General features: G+C 48.1%; 1 protein-coding gene across 4 annotated transcripts in view; it reads left to right on the plus strand.

Moving 5' to 3' along the window:
- The window catches only part of SLC7A1 (solute carrier family 7 member 1), a 77428-nt gene that overhangs the window by 34650 nt on the left and 17704 nt on the right, over positions 1-25074 (plus strand). The window contains exons 2-6 of one of the 4 annotated variants that reach the window (XM_026493070.4): positions 2426-2525; positions 8951-9093; positions 16548-16934; positions 19931-20089; positions 22307-22481. In XM_026493070.4, coding sequence (XP_026348855.1) covers positions 16565-16934; positions 19931-20089; positions 22307-22481 — 704 coding nt within the window. In that variant the 5' untranslated portion in view covers positions 2426-2525; positions 8951-9093; positions 16548-16564. The remainder of the gene's footprint in view (positions 1-2425; positions 2526-8950; positions 9094-16547; positions 16935-19930; positions 20090-22306; positions 22482-25074) is intronic. The other 3 variants (XM_026493072.4, XM_026493071.4, XM_026493073.4) reach the window with 3 other exon arrangements.

Below are 25074 nucleotides of genomic sequence, written 5' to 3' on the forward strand. Positions count from 1 at the left end.
TCACCACCAGTGTCATCAGAAAACTCTTTAAGTTTTGGGAAACTTTCAAGTTCTGGGTGACAGATGCAAGTTTTCCAAAATTCTAAGCTTTTTTTTTGTTTGTTTGAAAGCTCAAATTTATCATTGGCAACAAACATTATCAGTTGTTTTTCTTCTAGATTCTGCTCCTTTTATTCCAGAGTTTTCTTCCTAAGATAGAGATCCGATCATGGCTCTTGGCTGTCTCTCCCTTCCCCAAAGAACAAAGTGTAGTTTTCTTGGCTTGGCCACAAGGACTGGGATGACTTTGCCCCCATCTCCCAGCACTTTGACAGTTTCCAGCCTTGTTTCCAGCCTCTACAGTTTTTGTTTTTGTTTTTTCATTGGCTTAAAACCACACACATTTATTGTCTTACAGTTCTGGATGGAGGTCACAAGTCCGAAAGAGGTTTCACCAGGCTCAAGTCAGGGTATTGGCAGGGATGTGCTCCATTCTTAAGACTCTTGAGAGAGAATCTGGTTCCTTGTCCTTTCCAGCTTCTAGAGGCTGCCTGCCTTCCTTGGCTCCTGGTCCCCTGACATATTCAAAGCCAGTAATGACTGATGGGGTCTCTCTCATATCGCATCCCTCTGACACGGACTCTCCTGCTTCCTCTTCCAGCTTGTAGGGACCCTTGTTGATTCCATCAGACTCGCCACAGGAAAATCTTCCTATCTCAAGGTCAGCTGATTAGCATCTTTATTCCTTTTGCAACCTTAATTTTCCTTGCCATGTAACCTAACATACTCACAAGTTCCTGAAATTGGGATTTGGACATTTAGGGGGGTCAGTATGGTTCTGGCTGTCACATTCAAGCCCCTCCATTTTCACATTCAGTCCCTACTTTGTATATATTGGCTAGACTCATCCTTTATTCACTTCATTGCATAAGCCTTTTCTCAAGTCTCCAGGTAGAGCCAACTCCTTCTCTTCTGTGGAGACAGACTCGCATAGTGGCAAGAGCCACACCACCTTAGTGCTCTTGTCACGGTAATGCATCTGTATGTCAGTCTCCCCTGTTGGACTGTGGCCCTCTCAGTGCCCTTGGGGTGCTTGGCACATGATACAGAACAAGCAATATGTTGTTAATTTTGGACATTTGGTTCTGGGCTGTGTTTAAGATGCTATTGAATGAATGTTCAGTTTCTTTGGTGTGATAATGGCATTACAGTTCCGTAGGAAGAGTGTCGTTCTTAGGAGTTACCAAAATACTTAGGGGTCAAGTGCCATGATAGCTATTATAGCTCACTCAAATGGCTTGTGAGAACAGTTCCTGTAAAGATAAAGCAGATATGGCAGATGTTAAATATTGGTGAATATAGATGAAGACCACGTAAATGTTCGTTTAACTTTTCTGTAGGTTTGGACGTTTTCAAAATAGAAAGTAGAAAAGAATGCAGTGCTGGTGTAGAGTGAACGTGCGGGTTGGGATGGGGTCGGGTTTCAGTTGCGGGAAGTCTGGTCCGCTGCTCCTGACGTTCGGAAACTCCGTGCTGGTTAGCATCTTCACGAGCCTCTGTGGCATGATGAGAATCCTCTCTGGGTTCACATTAGTGCAGATCAGATTCAGGAGGCTTAATTAGACCTCTCCAGCTCCTGGATGGGCATGTGAGCATATGCAAAGGCGAAACGGTAAGATGGAGGAAACAGAGGACTTTATATGCTGCTCCTTCAGAAGCTTCTTCCCAGGACGCCCTCCGCGAAGGTGACTGTTCCTGCTTTCAGACAGTGATGACTGCAGTCACTCGATCCCATTCCTTCTGGGGATCTGCAGACCACTCCACCAGGCTCGTCACAAGAGCGCACATCCTATATTTAGAGACCCCAGCCCATCCTGGTGTCGACAAGGCAGGGATATACTTGGACCCATCTGGCAGCTGGTCCAGGAGAGTCCGTTGCAGAATGACCATTCACAGATGGTGTCCAACTAGTTCTCAAAGGACCCAGCTAAGGCTTTCTGCCTCTGCTGGTCTCAGTTCTCAATGCCATTGTCATAGGGGGAGTCACTCCCCTCATGGCTCCTAGCAAGGGCCTCAGGGCTTTTTACTCACCTCCGTCTGTGTCCTAGATCTGTGGAAGCGGCCTGTCTGGGTGACGCTTTGATACCATTCTTGTTGAGATAGGATCATCATTGATGGAGGTAACGTGGGAGGATCACTGGCTTGAAGGCCACCTTGGCCAGTTTCCTGTCTTGTTCCCTGCCCAGTGGTGCTTCGCTGCATGCCTGCTCAGTCCCCACGGCGGGACCCTCACCCTCCCAGCCACTCACGCCATTTGTCTTCAGAAGGTGGGGTGTCCTTCCTGACGCTGAGCAGGATGGAGTCATCCCTCCCTGTCGGCAGCCACCTGTGTGGACGTTCTGGGAACCAAATGGATGGGGTCTCATGTTTCTTCTTTGCTTTCCAGGAGCTAGAAGACCTCATCTCATACCTCCTGAGACATCTTTGCTCCAGGACCCAGGTGATCCTCAGGTGACGAGGTGACGAGTTCCCACGTCCTATTCCAGGTACAGTCTGCCCACCTGCACCCAAGCAGGATGGTCTCTTGGGTGCTAGAATGTGTTGTCCGTTTAGTCCTTCTATTGGCTGTTGACTTTATAGGTTAACGAACACACCTTACGTCATCGTCTTTTAAAGCTTGTAACTACTCTGCCTTTTCAGAGCCGTCTAGCACTTCAGGCCCATTAACTCAACAGAAGACAGGTGTGCCTCTTCACGTTCGTGGTTTTATTGAATTTTACATGAATTTACTGAATTGCTGCATTTCCTTCGAACAGAACTCAGAATACCCCACAGATGGCAAGGCTTGCGAACAGAGGCCACCAGAGAAGATCTGCCGAAGCCTCGCCCGCACTCCCAGGGTAGATGCCGGGATGCGGCGTGGTGTGCAGCCCTCGGCGGACCCGCTCTGGGCCTGTCCCTGGCCTGTCCGTGCTGGTGTGCAGTGCGCTGCAGTTCGGCCTTTGACTCTTGGAGCCTTTGCGCGTCTCAAGGTCAAGGGCTGGCCCCAGTTTCCTTCCTGTTCTCAAGCTTTTCCTCTTGCTCCTATCCCCTCATTCCTCGGCTTTTCCCTCTTTTACTTCGGGACTCTCCTGTAGCTTGTTCTTGGGTTCGGGTGCTGTACTGATCTGCTATAGGTCAGTGTGTTCCAGAGTCCTGAGGGGGCCAACGAGCCAGGCAGGGAGGGCAGAGGAACGTCAGGGCTAGCCAGTGGGGCACTGTGTAGTTGTGATTTGGGAAAGAAGGGTTCTAGTATTAAAATACTGGAAAGCTATTTCTCCAGTTTTGTTTTTTTTTTTTTTGATTAAAGTAACAGGTTCCGAGTATGGGCACTTCATTGTGATTGTCACTATTTTACGCATTAAAAAAAATGGAGGTAAAGTTTTTTCAGACGTGCGTGTTTATAAAAGTACCTCACCTAACGTTTCTCTCTCTGTCTCACATTTTTACAGTCCTTTGGGGCCGTTCAGATTCTTAATTCCAAATATAGCTCTATTAAGAATGCACCTATAATCAGGGTCATCCTTCATCAGAGGGACTTTGTGGGGGATGTGGCCTGTAACCTTTGCCACAGGGAAGCATCTTTGAGCAGGCGGCCTTGAAATAAGGAGGGGACGGGCTCCCCATGGCTCCTACTTCATAGGGAGGCTCCCCCCTTGTTCATGTTGCAACCTTGTCAGTGTCAGAAACAAAGGTGCAGGGTTACCAAGCGCGCTCTCCCCAAGACAGTAAAACTGGAGCCTTGCTGGTAGGGACGTGGGAGGCTATCCCGGGTAGTGCCAGAAGCCATTGTGGACCCCAGATGGCCTTTTCTTTCCTTCTCCTTTCAGGGCTTATTTAGTAAAAGTGCTTAGAGTGGGTTCCTTCTGCATTCTTCCTCCTCTTCCTGCGGTAGTCAGATGAGTCTCTGCTGTCTTAACAGACTATTTTAGCACCTCTTCCTGTTACCTAATACCGGGGCTTGGCGCGCCGGTGGGGGGCGGCGGCGCTGAGTGTTCACCCCCGAGTGAGAGGTCTCCGTCAGATCAGATTTCTCGGATCAGGACGCTGTGACAGAATGCGTGGGAAGCCAGGCGTGGTTCTTCGGCCCTCCGGCATGTGTCATGAACTGCACCTAAATCAGGGGAATTCACAACCTACTGGAAACCACCACGAGGTCTCCCCTTGAATGAAGAGATTCGTTCAGGCCCGGCGCCCCATGGTGACAGAGGTGGTGCGCCCCCTGGAGGCTTTTTGGTCTCCGGCACGCTTGTTTGTGCTCTTTGGTTTATCATACTGTCTTCCTAACCAGGGGGCAGGCGGCTTGGTTCCCTTCCCTGCGGTTTCATCAGCACCTGGAAGGGCGAGGAGGCATGGAGTAGACGCCGAATGGGCAGGTGGTTGCCCTCGTCTTCCTTCCCAGACTGTGTGCACGCTGAGCGCAGAGACTGCATTGCTTATCTTTGTAGCTCCTGTAAATCCCAGGAGAGTGGCACAGGGCAGACACGCAATTCTGTGAAAAATGAAATAATAGTCATTTTAGGCATGCCGTTCTTCCAGAGGAGGAAATTGCTTTCAGATCATTCAGACTTAACCAAGAAAAAATAGTTTCAAGTCAAGAAAAGGGTAACTCCACCTTTAACACAGAGAAAGTTAAAAAAATGTTGGGCTCTGGTTTTTAGCCCCATGAAGGTTTAAAGAGAGAATGAATGCAGACTCACTCACTGTCTCCTGGCTGTTTGGACCATGGAGGAGTGCTCTGTCACTGCGTAACAACTCACCACAGACCCAGACGCCTAAAACAACACACATCTATTGTCTCATTGTTCCTGTGGTCAGAAGTCAGAGCGCGGCTTGGCCCACAAGCTGCAGGCAAGGTGTTGACTAGGGTTTGGTTTTCATCTGGAGGCATGGCTCGGGTAGAATATGCTTCTAAGCTCCCTCGGGTTGTTGGGCAGATCCATTTCCTCATGGTTGTAGGACCCCAGGCCCTGGCCTCTTGATGGCTGACCTGGAGGCTACATTCATTGTGATGTGGGTTTTCCCAGCGTGGCTGCTTGGTTCATTAAGCTGGCAAGGAGAGGCTGCTAGCAGGATGGAGCCAGATGTAATGTCACATAATCTCGAAATGATGTCAGCACCATTGCCATGTTCTGTTGACTGGAAGCAAGCCCCCGTTCCCACACACACTCAGGGAAACACCAGGAGTGGATCAAGGGGGCACCTTAGAGACCGCCCACCGCAGATCGCCTTTCCTTGCTCCTTGGAAAGTGGATGCCATCTGCTGTCCATTTTTGTGGAAAATTGTTTTGCTCCTTTGTTTTTTCCAAAATAATCCGTGATTTTCAATCTTCTAAAGGAGCACAACTCTACAGGGGCCATTCATTTTTCTACCCAATTTGGATGTGCTCCGTGCCTTCCTGACCCTGCTGGGTGCTAGGTGCCCCAGAGTGCTCACTCCACAGCAGGAATGTCGGGTTGAGGTGCTGTTTGTGAGCTGCTCTAGAACCCGGCTGCAGCTTCGTCCCAGTGTTCGTACAGGCAAATGTGGTCCTGAGTCTCAAGTGACTGACTTGCCTGTGAACTTTTAGAAGGCAAGATGCCCTCCCAGTAGTTTTTCCTGTGGCGGTGGGTATGTAGAGAGCATTATTTGGGGCCTATGTTGTGAGGCCTATGGTTGGCTTTTAAAATTTCCTTAAAAACAACAGAAGTTCTGTGCTGTTCTTCTCTGAAGATGTGGAGCCTGCTTGTCATAAAGCAGTAACCAAAGAAGGGAGAATTTCGGTGAACGGCAGTGTGGATAATTGACTGTTATATCGAGAGGCTCTGAGGTCACATTCAGGTAGCATTCTTTAGGGGACCGCATGGTTACAGGATTGCACTGGAGCCTTCCATAAAACATAGCGGGTGGCACTGTCTGTGACATAGGACACATCGGGGGTCCGTCCTGCCCGCTAAAAGAGCTCTTGCACACCGAATGCTGCTGTCTTGTCCAGCTCAAGGAGCGACACTTGTCCGACTTCATGGGCTTCTTCGTCCACCTGACGTCAGCCTGACCCTCTGGCCATCCTCCACCAGACTTTGGTGGTTCGCAGTGCACGGACCCCTGTGGAACTGGCCATTTGCTTCCGGGGCCTCAGAGTCGTTTCTGGCCCAGAGAAGCATGTTCTCTGCTGTAATAGAGACCGTGCTGGCCCACGTACAAGTATATTACGTAAGGTAGAGGAGTGCAGCAGGAAGTTGTTGGACTTCAGCAGGAAAGGTGGCCAACCACACAAGGAGGCCATGACATTTCTTTCTTAACGTGCTTTTCTTTTTGGGATGAGAGCTTGAGATTTTGGCTACCAGTAAAGTATCATTACAGGAAGGCTGACCATAAAATGCGGCATTTCCTGCTGAGGGATTATTTGTGCATGACATATACCACATAGATAATTCCCATGGTAACTGTGCGTGTGTGGAGTCTGTGTATCTCCGGGCTCTTTGAGGAGAGGAGAAAGCCAAGATGGGGAGCAAATGGCAAGTAAATGTGAAAGATTAGAGCCTTTGCTTGCACAAAAGTGCTTTATTAGTCGGATTAAAATACTGCGCTCAAAGGCAAACATAATTGATTTGCTCCCCAAAGAAAGAAGGCTGAGCCACAGCAGTCAGCTGTCCCGGTGCGGTTTCCTCCTCCAGTCTGTCCTTCACGATAAGACCAGATCAATCCTCCCAAGGTAGTGTTTCTGTGATGGCCTTCCTTCGCTGAAAAATTTCACGTCTGAGCGTAAATCCCTCAGCTGGCCATTCAAGACTCTTGTAAATGGACCGTCCCACGCCGCCCTCCTGCTCCACCACGCTCACCCCTCTGCACCCGTGGTCTGACGTGTGTCCCGGGCAGTTCAGCGGGCCTGTGCCTTCCCTCCCTGGTCACCTCAGTGGTGACAGGTGAACCACAGGGCGCACTCGTGTCCCTCATGGGTACCCAAAACATGCACAGAAACACGCATGCCTACAGGTGTCTCTCTTTTAGCCACTACCAGCTTCTGAAGAACCTCCAAATCACTTTTTTTTTTCCTTAAATTTCTTCTTTGGAACCCATGTTACCTTTTCTGGTTTCAGTCTATTTCCCCAAATGTGATAGAAACTTAGGCTCAGAGAATGTGTAGGAATAAGGCTGGTAAGACGTACGACCAGGTCTGCCTATGACAAATCCTTTACTCCTGACTGTTTTTCTAGGTTAAAAAAAATAGCTGAATGTTTACAATTTCATATGGTTCAAACTAATCCTGCATAAAAGGCTATTTAGTATGTGTCCATGGCTTATAGCAGTGGGGGGCTATTCTGCTCCCAGAGGTAGGGGTTGATAAAGGTTGTGGAAGAATTTCTTTATTTTCTGGGTCAGCCCTGAGTGAATTCCTTTCTTTTCACATTCACTTTTGGAAATTTCTAAATGTGCACAAATGTGGGAGAAAGCACGATGAAATCCCGTGTACTCAGTTATCCACATCTCCCAGATAGACTCTTGACATGGATTTAACTTGTTTTTGGACCCTTATGCCTTCCTTTTTTTCCACTTATTTGTCTGTTGATTTTGTTAGAATATTTCCTTCCTCTTAACTCAGAAGCAGTCCTCATTCATAGAAAAAATCGTCGTAATGCAGAAAATAAAAAATGTCCGTAATCACTTGTTCGGCGACAACTACTTTGATTTCCCTTCCACACCATTCTTTATATAAACGCTTATTCGGTATGTTATTATTATTTCCCAGGGATGCTATTTCATGGTGTTTTTATCAGGGTTGTAGTATCTCCAGCATAATGTCTAATCCATCTGCTTTGGCCCGCTCTTTCTTCCACATACTTTTCTAAGCCTTGCTGTCTGTATGGTTTCCGGAACTCTCCCTGAAGCCTTGGTTGGGCTGCAACCCAAGCTACCCACCTTTCCTCAGTTCCAAATAAAGCTCCTATTGCCTTAAAGCTGGTGGGTCGTGGCCAGCAGCTGGAGGGAAGTGGGTGGATTATGTTAATTTACACCACCCTGTGAATAACTAATTGACTTAATTTTTACAGAGGAATTGTCATTCAAGAAGAGGGTGTCACTTAGCCCTTGTGCATCTTTTATTTGTAGGACCAGGTGACCCATTAAGAATTGTTGGCAGCAAGGAGAATACGTTTGGTCAAAGTGGAGTCCATTTGGCACCTGGCATGGAGTAGGGTGTCTGGAATCTGAAGACCTAGGTTCAGATCCTGGCTCCACCAGGACATACATATATATATAACCTGCCGTCTAAACTCCACTCTTATTCTCCTGAGAGGAGTAACAATTGTGATTATCAGTGGCTGAGGGGGATTAAACGCACTTGTGTGTGTTTCTGTCGAGGAGCTAGTGTAGAATGTTGGTTGTTTCCAGCAGACCCCAGCCCTCTGTGAGTCTGTTTTCCAGCTCGATTCAGGGAGCTGGACCTGATTTTTCACAGCTTCTTTGTCTACTTTGGAGCCAGTGCATTTTCTAGAAATTCCAGGTTTTTTCACACAGTTGCTTGTGACCGTGGGAAGACGGGGAAGCATGGAAATTTGCTGGAGCTTGGGGTCTAGATCTGTGAACTGCCTGGGTTTGTTGAGTGCATTAGTAAATGTAAAAATAATTGGTCTATGAGTGTGTAGTGAAAGATCAGTTTTGTGTGGAATCCTCTGCTTTGCTCCAGGTCCAGATGCCAGTTCTTGTGCTTTTTGAAAGAAGATGGTTCTGGAAGGAGCCACAGAAAACTCTGTCTTTCAGGATACCCTAGAGGCCTAGAGAATTAAAAAAGCAATGTTGTGGTAGTTAAGTCTGAATTCTGATCTTAGGGGAACTTTATTTAAGACATTTCTTTTCTGTTTGAGAGCCAAATATATAACAGTGTTTAAGACCCAAATGAAGTGCTTAACAGTTCATATAAAGCTGACTTTATGATAATCTCCCACTCCTTAGGACCAGGCTCCTGTTTGGTTCTGGTTAATCAACATTGTACTAGAGAGGCAGTGGCAGATCTCCCCCTGGACCTGCCCACAGAATTTGTAGATCACTCGGCTTCAGATTCCAGATACAGAACGTTTTCGTTACCTACTGCACAAGTAAGTATGATTAAAGGCATGTGTCAAAGGAGCTCTGAGCTCCTGATAGAATATATGTTTTTGTTGTAACGCATTTCTATACACGGGGCCAGGGCATCTGTCCTGATAAAGCACAGCCTTCCCGGTGATGGAAATGCCATCCAGAGACAGAACTACTGTCTAATCACATCCTGTTGGCTTAAGGAGGAGCATTTCTAGATTGTATCTGGGTATCTGGTTTTTGTGAAAACGTGCTTAGTAGTTCTTCCCCTGGCTTCTTATTTTTTATATCATTCTTCAGTTTGAGTAAACAATATTGAAAAGATTTGAGGATAGCTCGGTAGTAGACAGCAGTATCTGTGGCAAAGCCTCAGTTAAAGACAGCCCTCGTGACGGGAGCCCTTCGCTGATGGGGATCGCCTGCCTTCTGCTACCGGGAGGCAGAGGCAACTGACAAACAGATTGCACATTGAGATTTTGAAAAAGAAGTTAGTGCCTACTGGTGTGGCACTAATAGCAGCTCTTTGCATTGGAAGAGTAGCGAATTTGGCTTTTCAGCGTGTTTCCTAATGCATTATCTCATTTGACCCTCACATGTACCCTGCAATGTTGGGACAGCAGTACTCTCTCGTCTTTAGATGTGGAAACTGAGAACCCAAACACTGACTTAAAGATAATGAATTTGGACCTTACAAAACCCTAGGTACTCAAGCTGTCCTACTGTGGAGCGGGGAAGCTGTCCCTCAGATAGGGCGAGGTGAGAGGTGGGGATAGAGCACACCCCATGACAGAAGGTATCTGTGAGGAAAATGGGAACTGTTTCGAGGCTTCGTAGACAATACTCTGTTGCTTATGTTGGATTTTAACTCAACTGACAAGTTTTTACATTTATATTCATTTAGAGAAACGTGCTCTTTGGTAACTCAGACCATTAACTGCTCAGCTAACAAAATTTCCTTTGATAGAGAGATCCTCATAAGTTGTTGATGGCAATGGTGGTGATTACCTAAGATGGAGATCTGTTTCCTCTCAGCTTCCTAAATTTAAGTCAGCTGGTTGACGCCAGGTGTCTGCTGTGGGTGCTGTGTGTGATACGGTCCTGTGCCTCCTGTGTGCTGGGGACAGAGGAGGGTTCGGATGCCGCTGTCCTGGGGAGACACATGGAGACCCTTCCCTCCGCCAGTCAGTGCTGCTGCCTGTCCATGCTTCCCTCCTGTATAAGCTGTCCACACTCTCTGTGCCTATTCTCCAAACCCGTAGATCCCGCTTCAGAGGACGGTGCAAGGCTTTGGGGCAGAAAGATTTGGGTTCGAGCCCCGACTCCATCTTTCACTGGCTACATGCTCTTGGGCAAGTTACCTGGGAGAAAGTCACAGAAATTACTTGGTCTGTGGTGGGCTGGGCATCATTCATTTAAAAAATTTTCCCATGTGATTCTCTTGCACACCCAGGGTTGAGAATGAGTTATAGTAATGCTGGGTTTCCTTATTTCTGGAATGCAGAGTATTGCCAGATAGATAAGGTGGTGTGAAGAGTAAATGAAATAATTTATCTAAGGGAGCTTTCATTTGGCTGATGTCCCAAAATGTTAGTTGTTATTAATTATTACTATTGTTTTCTGCTTTAAAAAGTTAACACATCTCATTACACATATTATAACAAATATAGAAAAGAAGAAAACCACCGGTAATCTGAAGGATAATCTCAGTGTTTTGGTACTTTACACACCCCTCCCCTTCACCTACATGCTCATGAGGGTAATGAAATGGGCTTTTTTTACTTGATATTTTCCCAGGACATTAAAGCTGTTGAAAACACTTTTCTGCCTGTGTACCATTTCGGCAACAGATTTGCACATGGCAGGTATCGTCCTGGTTCTTTGATGAGTATGGCGTTGTCTGCTCTCAGCCGTGTGGGTGATGTGCTTGGGGCTCTGCGAGGGTGAGCTTGTGGAGTGGTGGCACCACTCACAGCCACCATGGGGCCTCGTTCTCTGCGCCTTAGTGCTTCTTGCCTGGCTCAGAGGCCCTTGCCGTGCTCACGGTCAGTATCTACATTCCTGTTTGCCTTGCTCTTTGCCATTTCTGCTCTGGAAGCTCTCTGAGTAGTTTGTTGTTCCCTGGCTGACTTCTCAACCTGTGCCTGGAAGCTGTCCTGCCCTGGTGGGCATGCACCTGAGGTGGGTCTCCTGGCCTCCTCCTGGGCCTGTCCCGCTGTGGCTTGGAGGTCAAGACTGAGACAGAACCTCTACTTTCTAGCCTCCTCTTGCCTCTATCCAGCAGCTCTGCTCTGCTGTGCAGGCTTAGAGCTTATGGCCATGTGTCAGGCTGTACACAGTGCTGTTGATGGGACCTCAGAGGCTTCTGGCAGCTTTCTGCATTTAGCCCTGTGGAATCAGTAGAAGGAGGCAGGCCATGGGTGGCAGGGCTCCTGAGGCTTTTTCTGATATGGCCAGAGTGTTAAAGTCACCGAGGTCTGGAGGACGGGTGGACACTGTGAGGTTCAGTGATCACACTGGATTTTGTGCCTGCCCACGCCAGTGAAAAGCCACATTAGTTGTGGCTTCTGATAGGAAAGCATAAGGCATCTTTATAACTGAAGCTTCCAATGGAAGCAAGGAAACCCACAGGTGGACTTAATGGACTTTATGCCTCTATCCTTGCTTGATGAAATCACGCCTCTTTTCCCCACGAAAGGACAGGTGTCCCACACTCGTTAAAGGTTTGCATTATGCCACTTTGCTACTACAAAGACCTACCTGTTTTTTATTAACGGAAAGAAATTGGAAGATTTTTGCTTTTATAAAAAAAGGCAAAAAGCGAAAACGGCATTCAGCATTTGTCTTGCAGCGAGCTGTTACAGAGGCTGCTCAAATCCGGAGTGCCCAGAGCCACGCTCCTTCCCCAGGGACTGTCTCAGCATCTCAGCGTCAAGCCACCAGAGCTTTGAACTGTGTCTGTGAGCATCTCTGCTTTATCTCAATTTACTTGCTGTATCCGTTAGCAAGATGTATCCTAAGGTGTCAGAAAAGCCTAATAAGGGTGATTTTTTTGGGTCTGGGGACGCTCAACAAATTTTCCATAAAAATTAGTGGTTGTTTCTTTGCTTTACACCATTTCACTTGTGAACACTCTACTTTCAGATAGCGGGGGGATGCCTGAAGCGGCTTTTGACATGGACAGCCAGACCTTCTCCTTGGGAGCTCCATTACCCAGTGGGCCCAGCTTCTAGCGCCGTTGTGTGTGCTTACCTCTTTCCACCCGACACTCTGCTTCCTGGGGTGGGACTGTGGGTTTATGCATTTCCATAAACCCTGGCTGTGTCGAGCACAGGGCATCAAAAGAGGGGTGAGATCAATGAGCTTTCGTGGAACTTAGTGTAGGCGTTGATCATCGTGCCGATTCCTCCCCACAAGAAAGGATAACCTAAATTTGGGGTAATGCTTTCAAAACCATTGTGGCAACTTCCTGCATAAACCCCAGTAGCAAGAAGTCCGTAACATTTGCGGGAATTTGAACAGTTCGATTAGTTCTACACGGACGAGTATTCTTTCGTCTCCCTGTTGGTTGAATGGCCAACTTTGGGGGTTTTGGCATGAACAGAAGTGGTGGCATAATGTATACAAAATCCCGAGAGTTGATGCCACTTGGAGAATATAGTTTTACGCTACTTCTAAGGAGATGGAAATGATATTTCTTAAAGTTAAACCCAGGACGTGGCGAGTATCTCATTTGCAGCTACCCTGGAAAGTAGAAACTAGCTAACTGGAGACACGTGCCTTCCCTGGGCTGTCGGCTCTGGGCCTCCCAGCAGCATTTGGCTGCATCGTTGTTCCAGCATCTTCCAAAGGAATGGAGCCTACCCTTCCCCAGATACAAGCCATACATCAGCAGTAACCAAGGGGCTAACATCATGTATGCCAACTGCACTTCAGTAATAAAAACTGCAAAAGAAAAAAAGAAAAGAAAAGTAACCAAGGTAAAAATAGTGAGAAGTTGGTCTCCTGTCAGGGTCCATTCTGTGCTCCCCCCGCAGTGGTTCACAGAGCACTTCCCCCAGGCCCCTGGGGGCGACGAAGGGGCCCAGAACGGTCCCCAGAGAAAAGAGCCAGCGTGTGCCTATTTAAAAGAAATGAACTGTGCCTGTCCAGTCACGTTTTGTACTCAGAAAAGACTTCCCTTTCCACATTATGTTTGAAAACCAATATCTGTATCTGAAGTTACAGAATCCAGTAACCTGCCCCCTTACCTCAAAGGTGGTGCTGAGCCCCCAGTGTTAGGAAGTGAGTTCTTTGAGCAGGTTTTTGGCTGGTGGTCGTGCACCCACCCGGTGCTGGCGGTACAGGGGCCTTTGCGGCATCTCGCCACAGCCCTGCACGCGCCGGGGGTCATTTTGGCCTGACGTGATCCCTGGGCTCTCGTTCGCCTTCTGTTCTAAGGAGGTTCAGCAGTGTGTTCCCGCCTATGTCTGGGCTCCAGCAGCTTTTGCTTGTGCTCCGGACAACAGCGGACTTTTGAGAAAGGAGTGTAAATTATGGACCAGCCCTTCACAGAGCCCAGGACAGAATGTGCCTTGTCTTTTAGAGGAAGGCCCACCTCCACCCAGCCTCCTGGGCCTGTGGGCTACTTTGTGAAGCCGAGGAAAGAAGGTGCTGTTTGATTGCACTGTCTTTGCCTTGCACTGGCTTTTATTGCTTGGGGAGGGGATGCACTTACTTTAACCAGACTATGTGTAGGAGGGGGAGGGAGCAGGTAGGGACTCTCGAATGTCAGCTGCCTTTACCAGTCAGGTGGAAAACAGTGCCCGTCACAAGGAGCTTTCCCATTCTGCTTCCCTGTAGGATTCCTGTTTACTTAAAATACTCCCCTCCCTGCCAAAAATGATGTCGAGGAGTGATTTTACAGGGATTTTGTTCTGCACATCCCCTCGCACAGCCTTTTCCGCCAAGGGTGGTGTTGGAATGTTGCGTCTTTCACTCGTTATCCAAGCCATTGTTTCCTGAAAGCTTTGTGAGGATTTACGATCTGACTTGAATAAATCCAGTTAAATCCTGTGCGGAAGAAAAGAAAAGGCAGTTCCAGGAGGAATTACACCCTGAGCTCTCTCAATAGTGCTGGGACCTTCCCCAGGCCCTGGGGCCTGGCAGGTGACCTCAGAAGCAGGCCAGTGTGTGGTCTGCTAGTCTCTGTACTTCTTTCCTTGTTCACAGCCTGCCCTCTTCTGCTCCTATCACACCCCCGTGTCTGCGGTCTTCCTGCCACACTACAGCTCCACAAATAATGTCCTCTTAATTCATTTCCTCCTCACTTCCTCCCCACCTTACAGTGACATCATTTCCTTCCCACCTGGACTGCCAGAGCCCTGGATGAGCACTTGGGCCCCGTGCCTTCTGAGCCCCGTGACCTGGTTTGACCCTTGGCTCTCAGAGTTATTTTTCCTCATCTTTATAATGAGGAGATCAGAACACATGACTGTTATTCTTAGCTGAAAACTTTTGAGTCTTGAGAAGCTTTTTTGTGTCTTCTCTTGGCTGGTTCTTGTTCCTGTGTGACCACACAGAGGGTCCTGGCCAGGGGCTGGGGGGGGGGGGGCAGACCACACTGCAGATTGGTGGCTGAGGCCACGGGGTGTGGGCGGGCAGTCAGGTGTTCTGGATGGTTCGGTATGGACTTTGCTAGATCTGTCATTCTCCATTTAAATGATTATGTTTTCCAGTGACTTAATTGTAGGAAGGTTAGGTCAATACACGTCAATTGATGATCAAGATGAAAAAGCAATGATATTTTTTTTCTACCTCAGTAGCTAAAAATCACGCTAGCTTCTCTCTGCACATGCTTTTCTTTGAAAAAAAAATAAAGTCTTTAGCACAGTTTTAGATTTATAGAAAACTTGTGGCGATAGTACAGAGAGTGGCCATACACTCCACGCCAGCTCCTCTATTGCGAGCGCCCTGTTAGTGTGGACGATCAGTTACCACTAATGACCCGGGACTGATACAGCTAATGCCCGCACTTTATTTAGATTTCCATAGTTTTCCCCGGGGTCCCTTTTCTGTTCCAGGACCTTATCCAGGATCCCACATGACTTTCAGTCATCCTGTCTCCTCAGGCTCCCCTTGCTTGTGACAGTGTCTCGGACTTACTTGTTCCTGAGGTCAGGTGTTGTAGAATGTTCCCCATCTGAGATTTGTCGGGTATTTTCTCATAATTAGATGGGGGTTATGGGTTTGGGGAGGAAGATCACAGAGGTCAAGTGCCCTTCTTGTCACATCCCATAATCAAATGTTTGTCATTGTTGACGGTGGCCCCCTGGTCAAGGTAGTGTTGGTTAGGTTTCTGCACTCTTTTCTGCCCCTTCCAGACTGGCCTCTATGGAAGGAAGTCATGTGAGCAGGCTACTTACGGCAGGGGAGCTCTGTTCCACGTCTGGAGGGTGGGCGCTGGCATCCTGCCCCTTCACGATGCGCTGCCCAGGCAGGGTTGGCCTGTGTGTTAGAGGACAGTGAGTGGAATGCTGGCCCGGGGTGCGGTCCGTGGTGTGCACTCATCCTGGGGCCCGCGCTCGGCTCGTTTCGGGTGACGCGGGTTGGCTGACAGAAGCCGCTCGTGATTCGTGCTCAGAAGTGGGTCCTCTAGCGCATTCCGCTAACATCTTAGTCCAGAAGAAAAGTGCTTCCTGGAGTAGTAGCAGTTACAAAAACCTTACCTCATAATAACTCAGCATCTTTTCTGCTCTCGACCTAACTCTGTGTTAACTTAAAAGTGGAAAAACCTTCTTGCCCTCGAGGGATCCCAGAAAAGTCTAAAAAAGTGTTGCCATTGCTGTTCAAGGCCTCTGGGTTTTAATAATTAAAATATGGTTGGGTTGAGGCGCCTGGGTGGCACAGTGGTTAAGCGTCTGCCTTCGGCTCAGGGCGTGATCCCGGCGTTATGGGATCGAGCCCCACATCAGGCTCTTCCGCTATGAGCCTGTTTCTTCCTCTCCCACTCCCCCTGCTTGTGTTCCCTCTCTCGCTGGCTGTCTCTATCTCTGTTAAATAAATAAATAAAAACATCTTTAAAAAAAAATATGGTTGGGTTTGCCTGCCATAATATTATCCTTGGAATAACATCTTGTTTTTCCTGAGGAATTGCATGATTATTGAGGGCAAGAACAATGTCATTAATTTGTGTTTCTCATACTATGTAATTTCTGCCCATAGAAGGCTCTCCCTTAAGAGCTGCCATAAATGTGGAAGCTTAGAGACCTCAAAGTCAAGGTCGCTGGGGACATTGGCCTCCCGGGCATTTCTGTCCATGCTGGTGAGCCCTGAGGCAGGTGGCAGTTATAGGTGGATGTTCTGACAACCAGTTGTGGAATTCTGAATTTAAAATATTGTAGCCGTCAGTGACAGTGAAGGACATGGTGGCTGTTAGAGGAGGTTAATGGGTGGGATGAAAGGCAACATAATAAATCCTTTCATTCTTTTTCTCTAGCAGAGGTGAACAGCACGATGGGTTGCAAAGTTCTGCTCAACATCGGGCATCAGATGCTGCGGAGGAAGGTCGTGGACTGCAGCCGGGAGGAGAGCCGGCTGTCCCGCTGCTTGAACACTTTCGACCTGGTGGCCCTGGGGGTGGGCAGCACGCTGGGTGCCGGCGTGTATGTCCTGGCCGGAGCTGTGGCCCGTGAGGATGCGGGCCCCGCCATTGTCATCTCCTTTCTGATTGCCGCGCTGGCCTCGGTGCTGGCCGGCCTCTGCTACGGCGAGTTTGGCGCTCGGGTCCCCAAGACAGGCTCGGCCTACCTCTACAGCTACGTCACCGTCGGGGAGCTCTGGGCCTTCATCACTGGTTGGAACTTAATCCTCTCCTACATCATCGGTACGTCCCAGGAGGCCAGGGCCTGCCCCCTTCCCCCTCTGCTCGTCTCACCTCCGGACCGCGGGCCACGCGCTCCTTTGCTCCCAGGTGGACTGAGTCTAACACCTCCCTAGGGTTGGCCACCTCCCTTGACTGTTGCACGTGTTCCCTTTCCCTTTCGGGAGAGGCAGGGGCTGTCTCAGGGGTATCGCTGCTCCTTCTGGTCTGTGTCCCTGTTTTTAATGATCAGGGGTACTGGACTGTTAGTGGGGATGAGCCAGGCCAACAAGGAGGTCAGTCCTGTGAACACAAGAGACGTAGATTCAGTGAGATGTTCTTACTGCTTAAAAGGAGTGTAGTCCCTTTCGGTGTTTTCGATGACTGATTACTAGAGTAAACCTATCACTGATACAGAAAAATATGGGAAATACAGAAAAGCACAATGCAGAAAGTAGACATTGCCCAATCTGACAACCCAGAGAAATTAATTGTTACTCGTTCACTCATTCTTTCAACAAATATTTATTGAGCCCCTCCTCCGTGCCAGACATTATGCTAGATAGTAGGAACACAATGGAAGAAGACAATCTCTGTTCATAAGAGTTTAAAGATCTATTAAAATTTTTGTCAACTTAAACATAACATTTTTTATCCAGTATGTCTCTTTATTTAAAAAACAACATAGAGTAAACATTTCTCTTGGTATTAATGGTTTTTCCATAATAATATTCCAAATGATTGCATATCATTATATAGTTTTATATACATAGCATAATTTTTTGGATGTTCTTGTGGGGTATTTAGATTGTTTCCAATTGTGTTATTATTGTTATAAACAGTTTAATGTCATTTAATGTCTTTGGGCATAGCCATGATTTTTTTCCTTTAAAATAGTCTAAGGTCAGTGGGCCTGCGTGTTTTTAAGGCCCGTGTTGCCTGCAGTCCTCCGGATGGCAGTGGGCTCCCTTCCTCACATACTTGCTGACCCTGGGTACTGGCATTAAAAACAAACAGCCAACAAACAAAAACACTCAAAATATAAAGTCTTCTTAGTTTGGTATGTGAGAAGGTCTTGTTTCTTTTGATGTTATTTGTATTTCGGTTACAACTGAAGGTGAACACATCAACTTAAAAGAGACAAACACCTGAATATAAGAATAACCAAAGGCTATGAATGTCCAGTTCCTACAAGTAGAAATATAAATAGCCACTAAACTTTCCATTTATATTTCAGCAAGCTTTTTGTAATATTTTCAAAACACAGTAAGATGTGGTAAGCAGGTCCCAGTGTGCTCCTGTGTACCCCACACTGGGCATGACACAGGGGGCTGTGTGCTGCCTGCTGGGACGCGGGCCCTGGAGGCCGTGTGGGGCACCTGCTGCCGCTTGCCCAGGCCAGCTGGCGGAGGGCTCCCACCAAGCTCTCTGAGCAGCACCTTCCCTTTCTTTTCAGGAGCCCGTGGTACCCAGTGACAGCCAGCAGTGCTTAAGCTTCTAAGTTCGAAAATAAAATTCATAATAATTTTTTTTTTCAGTACAACACTAAAACTTGTAACCCCAAATGCTCATACAAGCTCAAGTCTCTGAGTGGGAATGTGGCTGTTTTAAATGGGCTGTTATGTTCCCAGAGGATTTACCTGGGCATAAAACAAAACCTGAGCAAGAATCGCCCTCTGCTTCCAGACCAACAAATGAAAGACGCTTTGCCAGAGTGCTGTTTGCTTGTGTGAGACTGACTCATGCATGTGTTACTGTGGGTGATTCCCAGCCTTAGCATTTGGGGCAGGGCAGTTTTTCTCAGCAAACATGGGTTTTTTTTTTTTAAGCCATGTTTCAAAGATGGGGAGTGAGGGAGGCCAAGAAGAAAGGCCGGGCAGCCCCTCTCCCCTCTCACAGTGATTTTTAGAGCCTGATCGGCAGTGAGCCGGCCTGTGTCGGGGAGGTGGGGAGACCATTTTTCTCCATTGGGCTGTGACCTTGATGGACAGAATTCATAATAGCCTGGATGCTGAGGATGAAGAAACATGGTTAAATTTTTGAATTGTTGGACAAATACTTGATATGAGACCAACGAGCAACATTGAATCTCTGTAGTGCCTCTGGCCATATTCTGTGGGTGGTCCAGACCGCAGTCACCAGCAAGGCCCCCTTGGAAAGTAAAGGAAAATGCTATTTGTGAATATTGGAATTTTAGTGACATTTTCCTTGAAAAGCAGTGACTTTATTCAGGTTGAAAGAGAGAGCGTGCCGTCAACAGCTATTGGCATTTGGGGTGTTGTGTCTGTTTGTGACCCTCATGGCAGGGGTGTGGTATGGAGAGGAGGAGAGCTGGCCTGTGTCTGGGGTCAGATACTTGGGGACCTGTGGGCAGGTAGTGTGAGCCCAGGTTTGGGCACAGAATAGCAGAGGTGGCTGGTGCCAGCTGTGGGGTGAGCAGGTGACTGTTGCTGAGGGGAGGGTTAGCACGTGTGGATCGCCTTGGTCCCCTCTTGCTGGCAGAACAGCATTCCCCGGTGGGCAGGGACCCTCAGCTCTGCTGTCAGGAGGGCCTTGGAAAAGAAGCTTCCTGAGCCAGGAGTCTCAGGCTGCCGACAGCAACCCATGAGCAGATCACGAAATCAACTTCGTGGTTTGCCACCAGTTTTTCTTTTAATAATGAAATAAAAGAGGTAGAGTTGAATACACATCACCAGTGTGCTTGTCAGGTGGTAAGGGTAATAGCACTGTTTTGTACACTGTTTATCGTTCAGTTGTATATTTGGAACACAGTCCCCGTGCCCATATCGGGTTTTGATGGAAAGCGTGTTTCTCTCCGGGCCCGTGAAGGCTCTGCGTCCTTGTCCCTTCACGGCACATGCTAACTGAGCCTCTCTCCGAGCTAGCACAGACTGGGCTCTGGCTGCTGACACCAGGTCCCAGTGTGTGACCGCCACACGGAGGCCGCGAAGTCAGGCTCGATGACAAATACTGTTCATGGTTTCCATTCAGTTTCCTCTGGTGCGTCTGTTTCACGGCAGGTACTTCAAGTGTAGCGAGAGCCTGGAGCGCGACGTTTGACGAGCTGATTGGCAAACCCATCGGGGAGTTCGCGCGGACGCACATGGCTCTGAACGCCCCCGGAGTGCTGGCCGAAAACCCAGACATTTTTGCTGTGATCATCATCCTCATCTTGACAGGTAAAGCCACGCGGCAGGACACGTCCGGTCGGAGTGCAGGGCCGGAGGTGCGGGGCCGGCTCCCGTGAGGCCTGTTGCTAACGTTCTTCATGCTCCCTTCCCCCTCTTCTGTTTCTTTCTGTAACGAATGCAGGCATCTTGTTGGTCTTAACGGCTTCTTGTACGCGCAGGGTGGGCCCGTTGAATGGCTGTCAAAGCTGCGTGTCATTTAGTTAAAGAAGAGTCTGTGTTTGTGTAGCTGTTTGTAGAGTGGGGTTTTGTTAGTACGGCAGGCTTTTTGTACAAGTCACCCAGGACTACAAATTCCCTTGACTCAGCGGAGGAGCATTTGGAAAGGAAAGTGACATTCTTCAGCTGGGAACATAGAGGGGAAGACGTCGGTCTGGCGCACCAGTCTGTACCTTGGAGGCTGGAGAAGTCTTGGGACGTTTGGCACCTAACGGCCCTCAAAACACCCATTAAGGAAATGTTCATGGGACACCTGGGTGGCTCAGTCAGTTGAGCGTCTGCCTTTGGCTCAGGTCATGATCCCTGAGTCCTGGGATCGAGCCCCGCGTCGGGCTCCCTGCTCAGTGGGGAGTCTGCTTCTCCCTCTTGCCTTCCGCTCCCCCTGCTTGTGCTCACTTTCTCTCTCTGTCAAATAAATAAAATCTTTTAAAAAAAATGTTTCATGACAGAGTCATGGGTACAGAATTTTAAAATTCCAGATAGTGCTTGAACACGGCTGAGGGCAGCTGCTTCTTAGTGACATTTATCTGTGCCTGGCCTCTAGGAGGGGAGTTTTGTTCCATGCGGCACTTACTGTAGAAGCATGAAGCTGAATGCAGATAAACCCCCCTTTGAGATGAGAAGATCTTGGATGGGTTTTGAAAACAACATGCCTTATTTGACGCACCATGTAATTGGAATCATCTTGCACAGGCCAGACTCAGCAGTAGTTCTGGTCCAGCTGGCAGGAACGTGCATCAGAATTTAAGAATTTAAGTTTGCACTAGTGAGATTTTCGTAAACATGAGAGGGAGGGACGCCAGAGAGACAACAGAGCGCAGCACGAGGAGGTGTTCGGTGATTAATTGCTCACTTCCTTTCTCACACCTTCACTTCACAATTGAATCTATTGTGAAATGCACTTTTTACTTTAAGTGAAGGTGCACGTGGCAGGGCAGCAGTCTCAAGTCATAAGTGGTGGTCACCTGTCACCTGGACACCTTTCCATGTCTCTTTTCTTCCCCAGCCAGGAGTTTAGCCACAGAAGTCCCCAGATGGCGTGTTTACCCCCGGGTGATCATGTGGCCTAAGCCTCAGAGACAGTGTTGTCATGTGGTTTTGTGTTTTTTTTATCACTTGGGCCTTTTTAATTTTTTTTTGTGAGTTTATGAGCTATAGCTAGTCTAGCTTAGACATTGTTTTACGGGCACTGAGTCCGATGACGAACCTCCTGGTTCTTGGTTCCGTAATCACAGAAAGTTGTCATTGCTTATACAGCTAACTTTGCAGGGTGAATCTGAATAATTTTCTCATCTGAAAAACCCTCATTCTACCAACAAACTGAGCCAAACGTCTCCTCCTTGGAGAAGATAAAATCCTGCTGTCCCCTCAGGGGAGTCCCAAGAAAGTACGTTAGTGAGGGGAGAGGGTGCTGGGAGAGGCCTTCTCTTCATCCCTGGGAGGGGCTTGCACCCCAGGGTGGTGGGCTGTGGTGGTCCCCATCACTGTAGTCCTTTGGTGCCCGAGGGTGGCATCCTCAACTCCAGAGGGGGCCTGCAAGGCCAACTTCGGTAGCTTTGTGAAGCACGCTGTGGACTTCGGTTGTCTTGATCCCTGCCTCTGGAAAGATTATTAATTCAGCCCCATTCCCAGGGCTTCCAGAAATCTTAGGTGGTTTGGTGCCGCTTGGATTCTTCTTTTTTTTTTTTTTTTTTTAAGATTATTTATTGATTTATTTGACAGAGAGATAGCCAGCGAGGAGGGAACACAAGTGCGGGAGTGGGAGAGGAAGAAACAGGCTCCCAGCAGAGCAGGGAGTCCGATGCGGGACTCGATCTCAGGACCCTGAGCCGAAGGCAGACGCTTAATGACTGAGCCACCCAGGCGCCCCCGCTTGGATCCTTCTTAAGTCACCATCTCGTCCCATCCCTGTCCCTGTCGTAGGAAGGACTCGCCTGGTACAAAGTTCACAACATCAGGCAACATTTTCTTGTTTGTGTGCTTTTTCAGGACTTTTAACTCTCGGTGTGAAAGAGTCGGCCATGGTCAACAAAATATTCACTTGTGTCAATGTTCTGGTCTTGGGCTTCATAATGGTGTCAGGATTTGTGAAAGGATCGATTAAAAACTGGCAGCTCACGGAGGAGGATTTCCAGAACACATCCAGTCATCGCTGCTTGAACAAGTGAGTTGTTTCTTCTTCCTCTTGGCGTGTGAAAGTTGATTCGTATTTGGTACTTAACAACATACACGTATGTTGGGGGCATGTAATTGGCTAGAACACTAACATGCCCTTTTAAAAAATGTGATTTGAATTTAATTTTTTTTTTGTGCAGTAAAATAGCTAAGGGTGTTTTTTTGGTTTGAAATTTGTGTCAAGTTTCGTCTCCCTGAACTTGACAGTGTATTTGTCTGATAGAGGAAGGTATTCAGGAAAACAAAATCTTCATTCTAATTCTAAAACTGTACGTAGTTGAAGATTGTTGTCAGACTCACTAAATAGTCTATTTTTCCTCATATTCTGTTTCATGACCAACGTCTGAATTTTGTATGCAGAAAAGATTTTCTCTGCGAAACCATGGTGCTATCACTTGATTATGAAATGCCTTCCTACTAATAACATAGAGGGAAGAAGAAATAGTGGGATTTTATCACAGGCTTTTATCAGAGGTTTTCAGAATTACTGAAGTATCAAAATGTGATTACAATAGTCTCTCTCCCTGCTTCAACTTGGGGTGTGTCAGCCCTGAAAACCAGTGGCCCCGTTTCCCTTATATTCTCTGACTCAAGACACCCAGGATTGGAGGCAGGTGACAGGCCGGCTCTTGGACCCGGGCTTTTTTAGGACCCTCAGTGAAGCCCCATCAGCAGGCTCTGATTATCTAGGAAACCAAAGCCGAGCAACTAGAATGTGTCTTTTGGATGTTTTTTGGTCAGATTTCTCAGGTGAATCTTAGGGTCCTAGGATGGAGAATGGGGAGTGAGATTTTGCCTATGATTCTATTGTAATTACAACCAAAGCTTATACAGCTCTGATAAGGAGACCCTCCTAAAATGCAGTGGCTTTAAAATGACACGAGTGGACCAGGTTGACTGGCCAGCGTGGCTGCGCACAGGCTTTCAGGGACTCTGGTCATCCAGTGGGTTGCTCCGTCCTGCCCTAGGATGTGGTCAGAGCTGGGCTGTGGGCCATGGGTAAGATCCAGCTCTCCCAGAGGGAACGAGGGTACAGAAGAGAGTGTGCCCAGTGCTTTCAAGGGCAGTTCCGGGAGACACATGTCCCTTCTGCCAACATTCCACTGGTGAGAATCCAGTAGGTGGCCACGTCTAGCTGCAAGGGAGACTGAGAAACGAGGTCGTCCCACACTGGGGATCCGAGTGGTCATGTGTGAACTTGGTCTTTGGTTAGGGCCCAGCCGTATCTTCCAGTGGTCTGGTCACCAGACAGACATTGGTCTGTGGCTAGTTCACTATGAGAACACAAGCCCGAAACTGTTGAATGCATGAAGTAGTATGTGGTTCACAGTTCAAATGAAAAGAGCCTTCCTTTTGGAGACGAAACGATTACAGAGAGATGAGGATTTTTAATTTCCTTTTTTTCAAGTAAGCTGTATGCCCAAGTGAGGCTTGAACTCATGACCCCAAGATCCAGAGTCACATGCTGTATTGACTGAGCAGCCGGCTGCCCCTGAGGAATGAGGACTTTTAATGTAGCGTTCCTAAGCTTTCCTCGGTCATATTTATGCCACTTTATTGGTGCTCATTATCTCAGGGTGGAGTGAAGCCAGTTCCAAATAAGCTTGGAAGTAACAGCAGATTTTGAAAACTTGGGGCGACTCTCTTGCTGGTGGCTGTTTTCAGGTCAGGAATTAAATCTAGATGGCGTGTCTTGTTTCCTGGTTGTCTGGAGATTTAATTTTATTGTTTTTATGAAGAGACTGTTGGTGCCAGCCGATGGTCTTCACCGTCACGGGGGGTCCTCACACTTTGGGTCCTGGTGAAGAGGGATGACGCTGCCCCCGACCCCTGGAGCACTGTGTCTGAGGTAGAGGCTGCAGGTCGGGGGTGCAGCTTGCTCTTCATTTTATCAAAGCCTAGAAACTGCTTTCTTCCTTTTTTTTTTTCCCAGCCATAGATTTGTATTTCTGACCATGGCCATGTAGTCTTGCATGAAATTGCTTGTCTCTCTGAAATAGTAGAGCATTTCCCAACCAGACCACGCAGCACGGAGGGGCTTTGGCCTGCCCTTGGTGGCAGTTCTGGCCACGCAGTTGTGATTTTATGATACTGTCTCCGTGCCTGGCTGTGAACACCGCGTGAACCTGGAGTCTGTCTGTGTCTTGCTGTGGAATAGGAACGTTCCCCGACAGTGTGGCCGGTTCCCTGCGGCCTTCGTCTCCTGCTGCTTCTGGCTGTCTTACCCAGAGTCCCGTGGTGGGGAGCGAGTGTAGTAAGTGTAAAGCTGCAGTGCCACGTGGAGGCCTGCTGAGAAGGTTTCGTTGCATGGTTTCTTGTCAGGTAGGATGGAAACCCAAAAATAACATTGGCTTCCACGAGATAAAGATTTAGTGCTCGTCGGTCAACATCTGCAGGTGGGCGGTCCAGCGTGTTGCTTTGTTGGGCCAGGAATCTAGTTCTTCCGTCCGACGGCTTTGTCCACGGCCCACAATCCCAGCGTCACTCCGGGGTCCAAGATGGCTCCCAGCAGCAGGAAGGAAACGAGAAAAGGAGACGAGCAGCCTCCCTGTCCACTTCATGCCCCTGATGTTTCTCAGGAG

Source organism: Ursus arctos, unplaced genomic scaffold, assembly GCF_023065955.2.
Source record: "Ursus arctos isolate Adak ecotype North America unplaced genomic scaffold, UrsArc2.0 scaffold_10, whole genome shotgun sequence".
Lineage (NCBI taxonomy): Eukaryota > Metazoa > Chordata > Mammalia > Carnivora > Ursidae > Ursus > Ursus arctos.